At 40.9% G+C, this 14,877-nt stretch overlaps 1 protein-coding gene across 1 annotated transcript; it reads right to left on the bottom strand.

The window, feature by feature from the left end:
• Positions 1–4,739: 4,739 nt before the first annotated feature.
• Positions 4,740–12,222, bottom strand: tbata (thymus, brain and testes associated). The gene is made up of 8 exons (XM_073489161.1): positions 12,030–12,222; positions 9,580–9,750; positions 9,384–9,472; positions 8,875–9,021; positions 8,462–8,543; positions 6,766–6,919; positions 6,644–6,684; positions 4,740–4,831 (listed from the first exon to the last, which is right to left on the bottom strand). The coding sequence occupies exons 1-8, from the start codon at positions 12,220–12,222 to the stop codon at positions 4,740–4,742; spliced, it is 969 nt and encodes a 322-aa protein (XP_073345262.1).
• Between the last annotated feature and the right edge of the window lie 2,655 nt (positions 12,223–14,877).

Genomic DNA, 14,877 nt, shown 5'->3' with positions numbered 1-14,877 from the left:
TATGCAGGTTTTTTTAAATGTGGGTAAACCACCTAGAAATAGGCAATTGACTCATTTTCCTAATGCCAGTAGACAACATTGCCTTTCTGTTTTAAACTGGTGTCACGTCATCACACTCCATCCAGACAACTTTGAAACTTTTTTTTTAAAAGTCAGAATGAATAATATCCTGAATTAGATATGTTGTTTTTTTCTGGGGATGATGATGAAAGCAGGTAAGAAAGCGGGTCACCTTGCCAGGTACTAACATGGAGGCCAGTGACAACGTGACAACTTTCTTTTGATGCAGCCTTGTGACAGGAAGTCTCCAGCTGAATTTCAGTGGGTTGTACTTTCAGTCTGTACAACTTTCAGCTCAGGGCTGTGTCCTTGAAAACTTTCATCTCCTCCCTGTGAATGTGCATGTGGTCATAGAAAAGGCTGCGAAGTAGCTTCTGTCTCTTCATGTTCTCTGATTTTTTTTTCTCTCTCCATAGCAGCAAATGGCTGCCATGAACTGACACAATGCACACAACTTATATGCTGTGTAAGCTGCTGTCTCAGCCTTTCTGCACTGGCTGACCCCTGCAACATTTATGCTCACACTGTATGGATCAATTGACAGACCAGGACGTGGGCACTCACACTGAACTTGAGGAACCACTGGTCAGTTTTGTCCATTGACAAATCAAATGAAGACATCTGTGTCCTAAAAAATGTTGAAAAAGAAATAAAAAAGCGTTTGTTCTGATTGTTCAGCTTCATTCCACAGCAGTTTAATTCAAGACCTCTAAGCCTTAATATGTAAAATAATACTTCAATAATATTTAAACAAGCTCACTACAGTTTACCACAAATATTTTGATAGCCAGGTGGGAAATGCTAAAACCATAAGACAGCCAGCGATCTAATCCATCTGTCCAACGCCAGATTTTTGATCATGCTGACAACTAATCAGACGTTGTGACCCCCCTCAAACTCCCGCTATTATTTGGAAGCAGCCAATTCAGGGTTTAAATCGCACTTAATTGTCTGCCCCACTAAAGAGCATAATAATTAGAATAATAATTGGAAAACAAGTCCAGTTGCCTACGATACAGCACTTAGAATTACCATGACCTGGATGACTGACAACTTCGTCAACAATAATTAGAATAACTTTATTTTATACAGCACCTTTCAAAAACAAAGTCAGTGCCTTGTAATTAAAACATAAAGTAAAAGCAAACAAGGCCCAGAACTTCAGATATGAACAGGGAAAAAAAAATATAAATAACAAATACCGTCAGATTAACTGTCAGTAGGCTGTCGACAGAATGGCTGTAGGAAGATGACACCATGCGCATATAGATTTGTTCCCTATAAACCACCAGGCTGAATTATAGCACAAAGGAAGTACATCTTTCATTGCGCAACCAAAACAGAAAGAGACATTGTTTTCCCTGTCGCTGTCCACAGGTAACGGTGGAACAACTGTAATAACTGTGGAAACTACGCTGCAAAAGAAATAGGACCCTCCAATGAAGGAGGCAAAGAAGGCGAAGAGGGAGAATGATAGAAACCAAGGTAAAACAAGAGTGAACGGACACTCGATGGAGAACACGCTACGGTTTTGCGTCAAATTCACCAGGAATGTGGGAGGAGCGAAGCCTACCTACTTTATTTGAACAACCACATGATTTACTCTGCCTTTTCATAACACTGAGATCCGGTGTCATGAGTAAACCTCGGTAACCACGGTCATGAGTCAAGATTTTGGAACCATTAGTGCCCTGTCTGAGGATCTCCAGCAGCCATCGGGCTCATAGGGGGTTGGTAAATCAAAGATGTAGGCAAAGGCCCAGACATTCAAGAATGGCTCCATTCAAGAATCCAAGCATCAAAATCTTTCAATCAATTCCAAATCTCTGAGGTAACCAGCAAAGGGCAGGGTGACAATGTGATCACTTCTCAATGTACGTGTTAAAATCATATTAGGTATTACATTTGCTAATTCCAGAATAAATTGCATTGAAACAGTAGAGTCTGGAAGAGATAAGCATGAATGACCTTTTCTAATTCTGCAGAGGAGAGGAATGACGTGATCTTGGTTAGAACTGCACCAGTGACATTATAGAGACGTTACATTATTCTGTCATTATAAAGACCACGTAATTCTCTTGAGTATAAATGGGCAATTCTGAGCCAGAGATAACACGAAGCTTGAGGGCCTATTTTCAAACATTATTGGAAAAAGGGCACCCAGAGAAGAGGAGAGTTTTTAATGCTGCCAGTAACATAATTAACAAAGACCACGGCATCGTATAAAGGTAGAAAGCTTAAAGGTAGTTTTATTTGAATTGATCGAATGTTTGAAAATGACAGGAAGGGGATCGAGGTAAGTGGATGAAAAAAGGCTGGTTGAATGCCTGGGGGATGAACTTTGCTTGTTACATGTTGATCATATTAAGGAATCAGTATTAAATTAAGATTTAACTCTCCAGCCTTCTTGCCCATCTTGGTGTCACAGACTTCACTTCTCTTCACCTGTTTGCTCTGCCATGCACTCATCTGCCTTCACACCTGACTTTTGAAAAATGTCAGCAGCCCAAGTTGAATGTCACCATCTTCAAAATCCATTTTCTCAAGTCAGTCCCATCACAACACTCATTATTTTCTACAATCACTGGATTTAAAATTGTTTCATATTATGACAGTTTGGACTGATAGTGTTTTTTGTTGGCATTTACACTGCATGACAGTCTGAGCCATTTTTGCAAATGATCTGTGATATTGTGACATTTCATTCAGTCTGCTACTGTGCGATTAGGTCAGCTTGATCATGATAACATTTTGCCAAATCCAACCTGATGTGCAATGTGTGTATGTACCTAGGTTAGGCTAGGTTAGGTTATGTAGGTTTCTAACCTTTACAGAGAAAGAGGGGGATAGTGACGAGAGAAAGAAATAGAACTAAGATGATGCTAACATGGGTCTTGCATTTTCTATGAATTCCTCTGGTTGACACTGTTCTTATATCCATGTAAGTATACCTTTCATCACTTTTGTCATAAACTCTTCTCAAGGGAAAGAGGCTTGTCTGGTCTGCTGGTGAGTTATGCAGTTAGCAAGTTTGCTATACCACCAGAACACCAGTTGGCATCAGAGATGAGACTTAATTCATTCAGAATGGTTTGTCTGTATTTCTTTTAACCAATCAAAATCATCTTGGGAGGCGCTAAACCCAGGATGCAGCAACCCTCGTAAATAGTGTTGTGGGTGACTTGTTTTGCACGTTGGGTAAGCCCTGGCAGTGACACCACTAAATCCTCCAATAGAAAAGGTAACAGCTGCTAGCTTGTGTACATTTGTACAATTAGCGACCAGGTCGGTGCAAGCGCAGGGCTTTGAAGCCAATATGACAAAGAAGCCAAACCAGGTAATTACAACATTACACTGGCTCAATTTTTTCCATAAGCTTACATTGTAAAAGAAGCTGCTGTAAAATGGTGAATACCTTTTTTTTATAGTGTAGACCTGCAAAATGACTTGTTTCACTGTCATAATTTGATTCATTCGATCCGATAACATTTGAAAAGTATTGAAGAGCAGCACAGTCACATCATTTTATCTCTTTTAACGCTAGCCAGGGGCTAAACCAGAAGTAAGCTGGCCCAGATGGCGGTCACTAGTGCGCACACTCTGATTTAATACCCGGGACGTCGAACTGTTTTGACTTCATGCACCACAGCTTTCATATGAATGGGGCGCCACCTCTGACACTGCATCCAGTTCTCATTGTGCCATGCGCTAAATCCCAGGTGTCCAATGGCAGGCTTATATCAACAGTCCACATCTGGTGCTGATGCTAACAAGAAAGTAGGTGACTCTTGGGTGTAGTCTGATGAGTCAGACTACACCCAAGAGTCACCTACTTTCTTGTTAGCATCATTTGAGAAATAAAAAGCCTTTATATGAGGAAACAAAGTCACCATGTATTGTTTTAAAACAAGACTGAGGCTGTTAGCTACCTGCTAACATAGTAACAATGAAAAACCATGCTGTACTGGAGAAGAGTTAATGGAAACAATGAAAATGCTGATGTTAAGCCGGTATAATGTTTATTGCGATCTTAGTTTAGCTTGTTAGCATGATGACATTTGCTTGTTAGCACTAAAGCCAGGACTGAAGAGGATGTTAGTCATTCTGCAGTTTGACCAAAGTATGTATTGGATGAATTAAAAGTTCGGGGAAAAAGGAAAATTCATGGCAATCTGTCCGATAGCTGTCAAGACCCTTCACAGCAAACCACAAATGTCAGCTTCATGTTGGCACTGAGAAAATGTCAGAAAACTTAATCCCATAAATGTTTGTACAGATATTTCAATCTGGACCGAAATGGTGGACAGATCAACACTGCCACCCCCAGAACCACATAGTATGATGGAAAAAACATTAATATTAGCATTTTTTAGTTTTAAAATTATATTTGGCACACATCAGTACCCTAATTAGGCCGACTGTATGCAGTAAACCACATGAACATTTATAGTTATAATCGAAGTTTAATGTCCCTTCAAACAACAGGATACACTTGTTAAACTTACCACTCTGGTTTACTCAATCTGAAAACATGATCCTCCAGAAAAGTGATATAGGCCTACAATTATGTAACCCCTAACCCTAGTGCAAATGAAATCTGGAGAAGTGCTCTCATTCATTTGGATTTTGTTACTAAGAAACATCTATTAAGCAAATATGATGATGAAAATTTGGGAACTCTACACGCTCTCTGTGTGCCGAGGGGGAGGATCTTGCATATGATCCTGAGCTTCCACGTGGACTTCAAGGACCTCTGCATCTCCGATCCTCTCTGCAAAAGAATATAGAGTCAGACTCAAACAGTACAAAGCCAGTAATCACTGTACTGTACATTTGCCACAGGTCCATCTGTTCGGTTCTATAGAATAAGCTGACAATAAAAGTTGTTACATACGTTTTCAGAAGTGTTCATTCTGAATGCACTGGCTAGCTCTGTCTGTCACCTGTTGTGAAAACAGCTCTTTTCAGCCACCTGCTTGTTACAGATAATTTGAAGATCGATAAATTTCCTACTTTCCTACTATATGAGTATTTCTTCCAAAGAGGTAATACATAAAGAGTTTCCTTTATGTATTTTCTTTGTAATCCTTTTTCTATCTGCTGTTATCACATATTAGTCTGCCGCCTTTGTCGGCCAGTGATTCGCTGCATCTACCAAAGGACATTGTTGCAGGATGCCTTGACAAAAACTTTGATATCTCTCATTGTATATTTCATTTTATCTAGTTATCTTCCTCCTCTCCCTACGACAATTGCCTTTATAAACCTATATTTTTTCAAACTGTTGTTTTCATTCACAAATACTTTCAAACAGAAAATAAATATTATGTGGCACAATAGCGACGAGGTCGATTTTTGTGAGCTTTCACACCACAAAGGAAGGTATCAACCACTCGTGAAATGACAAACCTGTTGAGTATTTATTTTTGTTGTCATATATGACAAAGGCCACGAAATTATACGGACATTATAACAAAGGTGTCTTTGTATGAGTAACCTTCATTGCTCTCTGCACTGACAGACTGCAGCATACTATTTCACATTTGGTGCCGGAGCGAATAGTTTTGATGTGAATTTTTCACATTCACACTAAAGTTGCCTTTAGGCTACTGATATTTCAGGGCAGTTGTGGGGGCCATACATTCTAATTTCTACAAAATCTCAGTTTTAGATTTCATATTCAACTTAAAGGAGACATATGATGCTCATTTTCAGGTATTTGAGGTTACTGCTAGAACAGGTTTACATGCTTTAGAGCTCAAAAAACACATCCGTTTTCTCATGCTGTCCGGGACCGCAAATACCCAGTCTGCTCTGATTGGTCAGCTCACACACGCCTGACCCAGCACCGCTAACAACAGGGCAGTCATGCTTAATTAATTCTTATGTACCAAACTAGCTCCTAGGCATTAATAATGCGAATGTGTGACATGGTGACGTAGTGTGATGTCACAAAGTCACGGAATTAAAGGCGGAACTACTGACGAGGCGTTTCAGGAGCAGTGTTTTCTGTGGGAGAGAGGAGCTTCTGTCGGGGCGGGCTTTGGCCTTTGTTAACTTAAGATCTTTTACATGCACAAGAACATATATAAAACACTGAAGGAAAGGAAAATGATGAAAAAGCATAGGTGTCCTTTAATGTACCCTCCACCCCTGCACACTCTTCTGCCACTGGGGGATGGAGAGGGGGGGATGGCAGGTTAACAAGGGGGATGGCATCCTCACTCAAATCACCTACTGGCCTTTGTGAATAAGAACATTTCAAAGACACCCAGACATGAAGGAATAACCAAGAGAAATTCACTGGAGGAAAAAAGAACATTTCAAAACAGGAGATGTCAGAGGGATTTCAGTGGATTCCAGGAACACCTGCTGTGCCATCAAACAGACTGCTGCCAAATGAAAAGAGACTCGGTTCCTATAGACTGTATCTTAGAAGGGAAAGAACTGTCATTTAATCCAAGCACACACATTTACTCTGATGGTGTTTTAAGATGAAAGTTCCTTCGGCAGGCGAGAGGAAAAGAAGCAAATGTTCAAACTCCAAACTAAAACACACTAAGAACGAGAGGAGTATAGTTACCTGGCTTGTCCACATTGAAAGCTCGGTTCACTCTGTGTGAGCTATGGAGGTAAAGAAAGAGCAGTAAATAAGCTTGAGAGATTTTTGAAAGGGAGACCCAGATGAAAATTTAAGCTCCCGACCTTGTTCTCTGTGGTTTTCTCCATGACTGGTCGAATGATGGACCATATACTGGCGGAGACGCACCAGGGTGAAGAGCCTGGAGCTGCTGATGACGGCCTGAAGGGTCGACACCATCAAGGGCTTGTTTGATCATTCCCATCACCAGGTCTTTCTCTGAGGGAGCACAACATCAATACGAAGACAACAGTTCAATGATTCTTTTCATCGGCAATGCAGCAACTCATTATACGCTTTTGCACTGTATGATATCAATAACGGTATTAACTAATGCGATTAAAAAGCAATTTATAAAGTAATTAAATCTTCTGAGGCAGCAGGAGCAGACGAAGGACGGCAGCAATGGTAAAATGTTTTCAAATGTATTTAAATGTCAGTTAAATTAACTACTTTGTCAGAGGTTTCCAAAGGCATCACTTCATTAACTGATTGTGATTAACCTTTCAGAAAGTTCAGAAATTAAATGTTTAATGTTTGACTTGTCACTCTCTACTCCCAGCTCACCTGTGTTCCCAGTGTTCCCAGGGTCCTCTTTCCCTCCTGCGTTCCTCTCCAGCCTGATTTCCCCCCCACACCTGTCTCACCAGCCTCGTGAGCACTGGTCTGTTCCCAGTGTCTCTCCATCTGCACCTCATCCCCTCGTAAGTTTAGTTTTTATGTAAGCCTGTGTTGTTCCCTCACACTTTTGATGGTTCGTCGGTTTTCATCCATGCGTCTCCTGTGCTCCTGTGCCTGTTCCTCGGTCCTCATGTGTTCCCTGTGTTCCTGATTTGCTCCTCATGGTGTCCTACTCTATGCAGCCGGTACCCTTCTTATTTATTGTTTAACCCCTGTCCCTCATGCAGCCGCCACTAGGACAGGTGCATGTCAGTCTTGTGAAAAACAAGGGGAAAACTGCAGAATCGTCATGAGAATCAGGATGTTTTTAAGTTTTCTTCACAAGAGCTGCCTTTCACTTTGGGGATTTGAACCGACAACCCTGAGGTCACACGCTTGCTTCTCTAGCCATCGATCAATAATTGATGCATGTCATTTAATGCTCCTTCTGTATGGTGCACTGCAGGCATCAGGTTTGAAATGCCACCTCCACAGATGTGAGTCTCATATTATCCTCATTTGCCACAAGGATGCCCCAAGACACAGATATTATTGATGCAGCCTCCGTGTCAAACCCGCTGGGACAGTCTCAGCTCCTCCTGACAGAACATTATTACGCTCCCTCAGTGTGACAGAACAATAGCTGTTTTGGGTCCTTACTGAAGAGAGAATTTAGGGCAGTGTCCTCACAGGGTGCAGCAGTGGGCAGCGTCAAGCTGGGCTCAGCTTTCTCTCTCAGGTTTTGTGAGGCATGTCAAACTGCCTTGACACCCCAACTCCAACCTTCAGTTTTTCAGTGTCAAATGAGAACGGAGTGACCTGAGCTGCTTTTCTGTCACTGAAAAAAAAAACTGAAGGTTGGAGGTGGGGCGTTGAGGCAGTTTGACATGCTTCATAACGCTTTGTGTGCATGTTGGGCCACTCAAAACAACATATTGTGATATATTTTATTTATTTAAGTGATTGGGAGCCTCTGTACCATCAAAGCTGCTGGTCTTCTGTCAACATTCCGAATTATTCTTGTATATGTGTAATTATAACAATATACACTATAACAAATTAGCATGCATAGTGAAATTGTCTATGAGAAATAAATGTCACCTCTTTGGCCTGTGAGCAGAAGCCACTGCTGGACTGTGGACAGGGAGTCCGTCTGCAGGATCTGACAAAGTAGCTCCAACACCTGTCAAGAGAGCAGTAAGACCAGCACAACATTAGCTTGCAAGCCACATATGTTTGTATCTAAGTTTTATTTGAATTTCTCATAACCCCCTGGTGACAGAGCTGCGCTGGGAGGTTTTTTTCCAGCAACAACGCAAATGCAGCGTGTCCTTGGGCAAAAGCTGTGTGCTCCGGAGAATTTCTTTGATTTTAGAAAGCTGCTTTTAATCTGCAGCTAAATCCTTCATCTCCGGGAAAAAAAAATATTACATGGCTGTGCTTCATTTGAAGCCCAAACTTTTCTCAGTGACACAACTGATGGAAAGCTAGACGTCAGTGGAAGAGTATTTCACCATGAGCTCTTGATCATGGAAGAGCTGAGGGTAGACCAGGCCCTGGGAATGAGATCTGCGTTGGTAAGACTTGGTGGGTGGAGGAATGATTCTCCCAGTTTCAGCTGAATATTGAGTCTTTCGGCGGGGTAATTCTTCCTCTGGTTGCTCCTAGAAAACAAGATCATGTTGTTCAGTACAGAAACACTTTAAAATATGTCCCACTATCATCTTCTTTTTTTAAATTAGTTGGTCATTTAGAAACTTAGGAACCAGACGCGGTCACAAGACATTGTTTACATGCAGATTTTTTTCGAAGGTGTAATGTTTACCATTTCCCCTAAACAGAGTGATGGAAATACAACTAAAGTTAATTATTTACATAATCTCTACTTCGCAGCACTTGCAATTATATTGTGGTAAAGTGCAAGTATTAGTTTGTTATTCTTGGTTAGTATTCTTTGTTTGTCCTGAAGGGTTTGTGTATAGGTGGGGCATAGTGGGTGGCAGTAATTACAGCAATGTCATACCTCTTTTTTGTCCATTTGTGCCTGAGAAGTCAAACTGACTTTTGCAGCCAGTTCTTTCAGTTCATCCCTCCAGGCTTCTGAAAACAGTGCTGTGAAATAATGAGCAAAATTTACATAAGCTCAGTGGGATTCTTTGAAGCCCACTTTAGTGGCGTAATGAGAAAATTACAGCCGTTGTGTGTGAGTGTAAACAAACCTGATTTGCTTTTATTAGTTCTGACTCCAAAAAGACTCTGCGACACCGGAGAGGCGAAGGACGGACCGGCCGCTCTCCTGAGGATGTGGCTCTTTAGAAGTGGGTGAGGGTATAATGATGAGGTGACACACCAGTCATCTCTCACCATGCAAACAGGACGACCATTGAGTCCTGGGGGAAAGACACACACACACACACAGAGGGGCTAAAATGCTTCAGAAGTGTGGGGCAATCAGTAAGATTCCTGCTGAAATCAAAGACCGTTTTGAGAACCTCCAGTGGCAAAATCTGATGAGGAATCGAATCGAGAAAACTTCCTCTCTGCCAATAATGCAGACCCCTCTGACATATACCATATTGCTATTCCAAGTGCCTGTAGAGCTACACTCATAAAAGATTCATATACACAGTAGGGAACCTGTGAATAAGAACTCATTTCAGGAACGGATGCTTCCACAGCAACATTGAAATAAGGAGCTGCTGGTTTTAGAGCAAAGTTGTGAAATCATTTGAAGCTAAATTAATGCATAAGACATAATTAGCTCCTATAAGTAATCACCTGTGATTAAATGGACTGTGGTTCTTCAGTGTGACCCAAGGTGTTAAAGAAATGTGGTTTTGAGAGTCTGTTGATAACAGTTTTCTGATCACAGTACTTGACGGTAGCAAAGGAAAAATACCACTTGTGGGAGACGGAGCAAGACATACACACATAATTGCTTGAAAGGATACGTTCACCCAAAATTGAAAAGGAAAACGTCATTTTTGGCTCACCTGACCCAAATGCTGTTTTAAAACATAAAAAGAAAAAACACGCTTAAAATGGCTCCATGCAGCTCTCTGGTGTAATCCAAGTCTCTGAAAGCTCTGACATCCCAAATTGCTTTAAACAGACGCTATTTACACCCTTTATAAAGCTGAAATCTTCACTATAGGTGTTAAGATAAAAGTGTTAGCAAGCACTCTGTCTGTAGTAGGTGCACAAGCTCGACCGTGTGTCGAGGTTTGTTAAATACCGTCTTTTCAAATCAAATTCACATCTCAGGGCTTCCGAGGCTACGCCAAATAAGGTGTATGGAGCCATTTTATTTATTTATTTATTTATTTATTTATTTTGGTTGTGTTTTCACATTTTAAACAAGTTCCCATTGTTTTGTGGACTAAGACTTTTGGTGAACGTATCCTTTAACATATCAAATACATTGTTTAAGCTGATAACATATTGGCTGCCAAATGCTCCACTGTGTTTTCTCACTAGATTCTAATTTTGTCTTTGGTGCTGGGCATGTAGGAGGTCTATTTGACATTCACGGTCCCCAGATGGTGGATTCCAACAACTTTGGTGATGCCTGACATTTTTCTCTAGCGCTACCAATTTTGAAATCTTTTTGTGAAATGATTGCATTGACTTGCATTAAATTTGGGACAGATATTAATGTTGCCCAGGCGATGAATCCTACAAAGTTTGGTTATCCACTGATTCTTTCCTCTACAGCACCACCAGCGAATTATCCCAACATAAACGTAATGCATTGGCCGCAAATGTTGGACAGTCATACGTGATTACCAGATGTTGTGTCCTCGCAATTTTGGTAATCCCCTGACTTTTCCACTAGTGTCCCCAGCAGGTTGATATCTTTGGTTGTTTTTGTTGTACCTTCACAGCTACTTGACAGATTGCTGTGAGATTTGGTACAAACATCTGGTCTCCAGGAGATTAAACGTGATACAAGTGCTAACTACCTAATGTTAGCATGCTAATACTAAAAGAAAGAATACCATTTTTACATCACAATTAGTGAGTACATATATGTAGTTTTTTAAAAAAAAAATAGGCCATTGACTTCTTTATCTGACATTTTGTTTATCTGTTTGTTTTTCTGGCGTGTCACGTTTGATGTCATGAATGCGCTGGAAAACTAGAAACAAGCAAGCAAAGCAGCAAGCAGGCCAGTGACAATGATAAAATGCTTACCTTTTGGTTACTCTTTCAAACTCAATCCCCAATTTACGATGGAAAACTAAACGGGTCATAGCATTGCATTGGAAAAGGGACAGAAATTAGCCCAGGTGTCTTGTTTTCTTCACTGCTCATTGGAGCCGGAGCAGATAAATGACATTATATGGGCATGTTAGCATTGTCATTGTGAGTATTTAGCTCAAAGCATCAGTGTGCCAACGTTTAACACACCTCCAATATCCTCTATCTTGCAAATAAGTAATTGAAAACTATTTTGAGAACCTGGATGGGAACCAGAAATATCTGTCTACTTCATGTATCCATTGTGTCTTTGTGTATTGCAGTCAATTACCCAGGGCAATTTTAAATAAATGTTCAAAACACCTTCTGATGTCTGTACTGAAAAAATGAGGAAAAACACATCAATTTACTGCAATTTACAGAAGCGTACGGCAAGAAATGTATTTAATTTTCAAATCAACCTGCTCACCTTGAATATGTCTCACCCTGTTTGGATGAGGGTTGTGTCGGGAGAAGAACGAGTGGTGACTCAAGGCACCGAACCGTGGACTGCTTGTCGTCAGCTTCTTGGTAAATTCAGCGGTGAACGGCACCTGAAGAGTCTGATTGTGGCTCCTCACTCCTGTCGTCGCCCGGGAGTCTGGAGTCCGTGCTATTGACATTTCTTTGAATGACAGCTGGAGGTTTTATTTAAATCTGAGGGAATACAAGAAAAAACTGTGAAGTCCCTTTCTGAACTGACGTGATAGAAATACTGAAATATCAATACTCAATTTTGATTGCAAAACCTGCTTACAGGCACTTGAAAGCTAAAATCTAACAAGGAGCAGGACAGAGACTTGTCAAACTTGATTCACTCCAGCAGTCCACTATGATAACTTTCAAAGTGGACCAAGAAATTAATGTTTCATGTTCTACCAGAAAAATAACATTACAGATTTATAAAAACATAACTTTGAAGATCGACTTTACCTCTGAAAACAGGCTCCAGCTCAAAATCTTTGGTGCTCTGTGTTGCCTCTGTTGCTAAGAAACCTGAACTAAACAAGAAACAAAGGCATCTGAGCACAATGAGTGAATGCCATTCTCAGACAGACAGACTGACAGACAGGACATTCATATGCAAAGTAGAGTTTAACTATTTTATGTTTAATTAAACAGCTCAGTCAAGTTCAGCTGAGTGAGTCATCTCATTTAAAGCTGAATTATTATTTATTCAGTTTAATCAGTTGGAAAACAAAGAGAGTTTGTTTATTTAGTTTGTTTAGGCATAATAAAAAATCAGTCAATGAAGATCTTTCTCTTCTGATTAAAATTTCTTCCCCTAAACTACAAACCTTTAAATCTGAATTTACATCACCATGGCAAGTGAAGCTACTGCATCAATCCAGTCGTCCTGGCTTGTAAAGATGTTTCTGGTGATGTTTTGGATTCATTAGACACTTGCCAGACTCTAGATGAGTTTTCCATAGCAGTTTTCTCAAAGACTAGCGTAAGCAAGTAGTTTGTAGTAGAAAAAGCTGATATGAAACTACTGAGCACAACATTTTTTCGGTAGACTCTGCTGTTTGGTCTTTCTTGTCAAGTAAGATATTACTTAATTTGCTGTGTTTTTTTCCTAATGTAAAGTTACACTTTAAAATCAGGGACAGCTGCAGGCGGGGACACGTCACCAAAAATGGGGACTGTCTAGGGACGTCTGGTTACTCTAATTTACCACATAGTTGTTTGTTTCTTCTACTACTGTACACTGCTAAATAGCTAATGTTAGCATTCTAACAAGATGGTGGGTATGGTTATCAGTATACTGCACTTGCCTAACATCTGGACTCACCAGTTTGTTATCATTGCAAGTGAAAAAGTGATTGGTGATATTGTTCATCACAGATAACAAGTTCCTGTTTGCTGCTCAATAGGACACTGATGTGGACTGTGGGCACACTGGTATCAAGTTATAGAGAAAGAATTTTAAAAAGGGCAGCTTGGTGCAGCAGGAACACATTCCCTGTATGGTGCGCTGCAAATGGGCTGCCTAAGGGCTTTGGCTTGAAGAAGAAGAAGAAAAAAACAAATCCACACATAGCCAGAGGGGGAAAAGAAAGCCTGTCCTGGTTTTGTTGTCAATTACATGGCTGAACATTGTCCCAACATGTCATTAAACATATTCAGTTGTTTCAGTATTACAAACAGTGGGGTCTCGCCTGTATTGGCTAGCTGTCACACCACCACCAAGTCTGCTCATATGCATGTAATTTGAACCTGATATGACATAACATATTCTTACTCCCAACTGGTCAAGTGCGGCAGCTTGGTCAGCGGCCATAAGCGTCCAACTATGACGCTCTACTTACCACTCTAGTATCAGTTTTGCACATCAAAGACTCTGCGGACAACCCTCTGACCAAAACCTAACCCTAGATCCAAAAAACTGTCAATGCAAATAGGTACCAACCAACCCCAAATGGCCTGAAACATACTCCTAAACACTTTCAGGGGGAAAAATTGGTGAAAATTGACACATCTACGGTTAGGGTTTGGTTAAAGGCAGGCTTGCAAAGTGAATGGGATGGATGGAAGTGTCAGGGGCAACATTTTTCAATTGTTCCTCCAGAAAGTGTTTAGGAGCATGTTTCGGGCCATTTGGAGTCTGCTGGCACCCATTTGTACGGACTTTTTTTTGGATCTCATAGTTGGAGTTCGGCTCAGAGGCAAGCCTGCAAAGTGAATGGGATGGATCAGAGGTGAAATTTGACTAAGTGTCAGGGGCAACATTTTTCAATTGTTCCTCCAGAAAGTGTTTAGGAGCATGTTTCGGGCCATTTGGAGTCTGCTGGCACCCATTTGTACGGACTTTTTTTTGGATCTCATAGTTGGAGTTCGGGTCAGAGGCAAGCCTGCAAAGTGAATGGGATGGATCAGAGGTGAAATTTGACTAAGTGTCAGGGGCAACATTTTTCAATTGTTCCTCCAGAAAGTGTTTAGGAGCATGTTTCGGGCCATTTGGAGTCTGCTGGCACCCATTTGTACGGACTTTTTTTGGATCTCATAGTTGGAGTTCGGCTCAGAGCCAAGCCTGCAAAGTGAATGGGATGGATCAGAGGTGAAATTTGACTAAGTGTCAGGGGCAACATTTTTCAATTGTTCCTCCAGAAAGTGTTTAGGAGCATGTTTCGGGCCATTTGGAGTCTGCTGGCACCCATTTGTACGGACTTTTTTTTGGATCTCATAGTTGGAGTTCGGGTCAGAGGCAAGCCTGCAAAGTGAATGGGATGGATCAGAGGTGAAATTTGACTAAGTGTCAGGGGCAACATTTTTCA

This window comes from Pagrus major, chromosome 20, assembly GCF_040436345.1.
Source record: "Pagrus major chromosome 20, Pma_NU_1.0".
Lineage (NCBI taxonomy): Eukaryota > Metazoa > Chordata > Actinopteri > Spariformes > Sparidae > Pagrus > Pagrus major.
Note: the sequence above shows the minus strand (reverse complement) of the source record. Positions and strands in the feature narration are given on the sequence as shown.

Bases quoted from the DNA above. Each gene is read 5' to 3' on its own strand.
- tbata (XM_073489161.1), bottom strand. From the start codon at position 12,222: ATGTCAATAGCACGGACTCCAGACTCCCGGGCGACGACAGGAGTGAGG. The intron at 9,022-9,383 runs GTATGACATTGC...GTTTTCTAGGAG, and splicing joins CACAAATGGACAAAAAAGAG to CAACCAGAGGAAGAATTACC. The intron at 8,544-8,874 runs GTGAAATACTCT...CTCTCTTGACAG, and splicing joins TCCATGATCAAGAGCTCATG to GTGTTGGAGCTACTTTGTCA.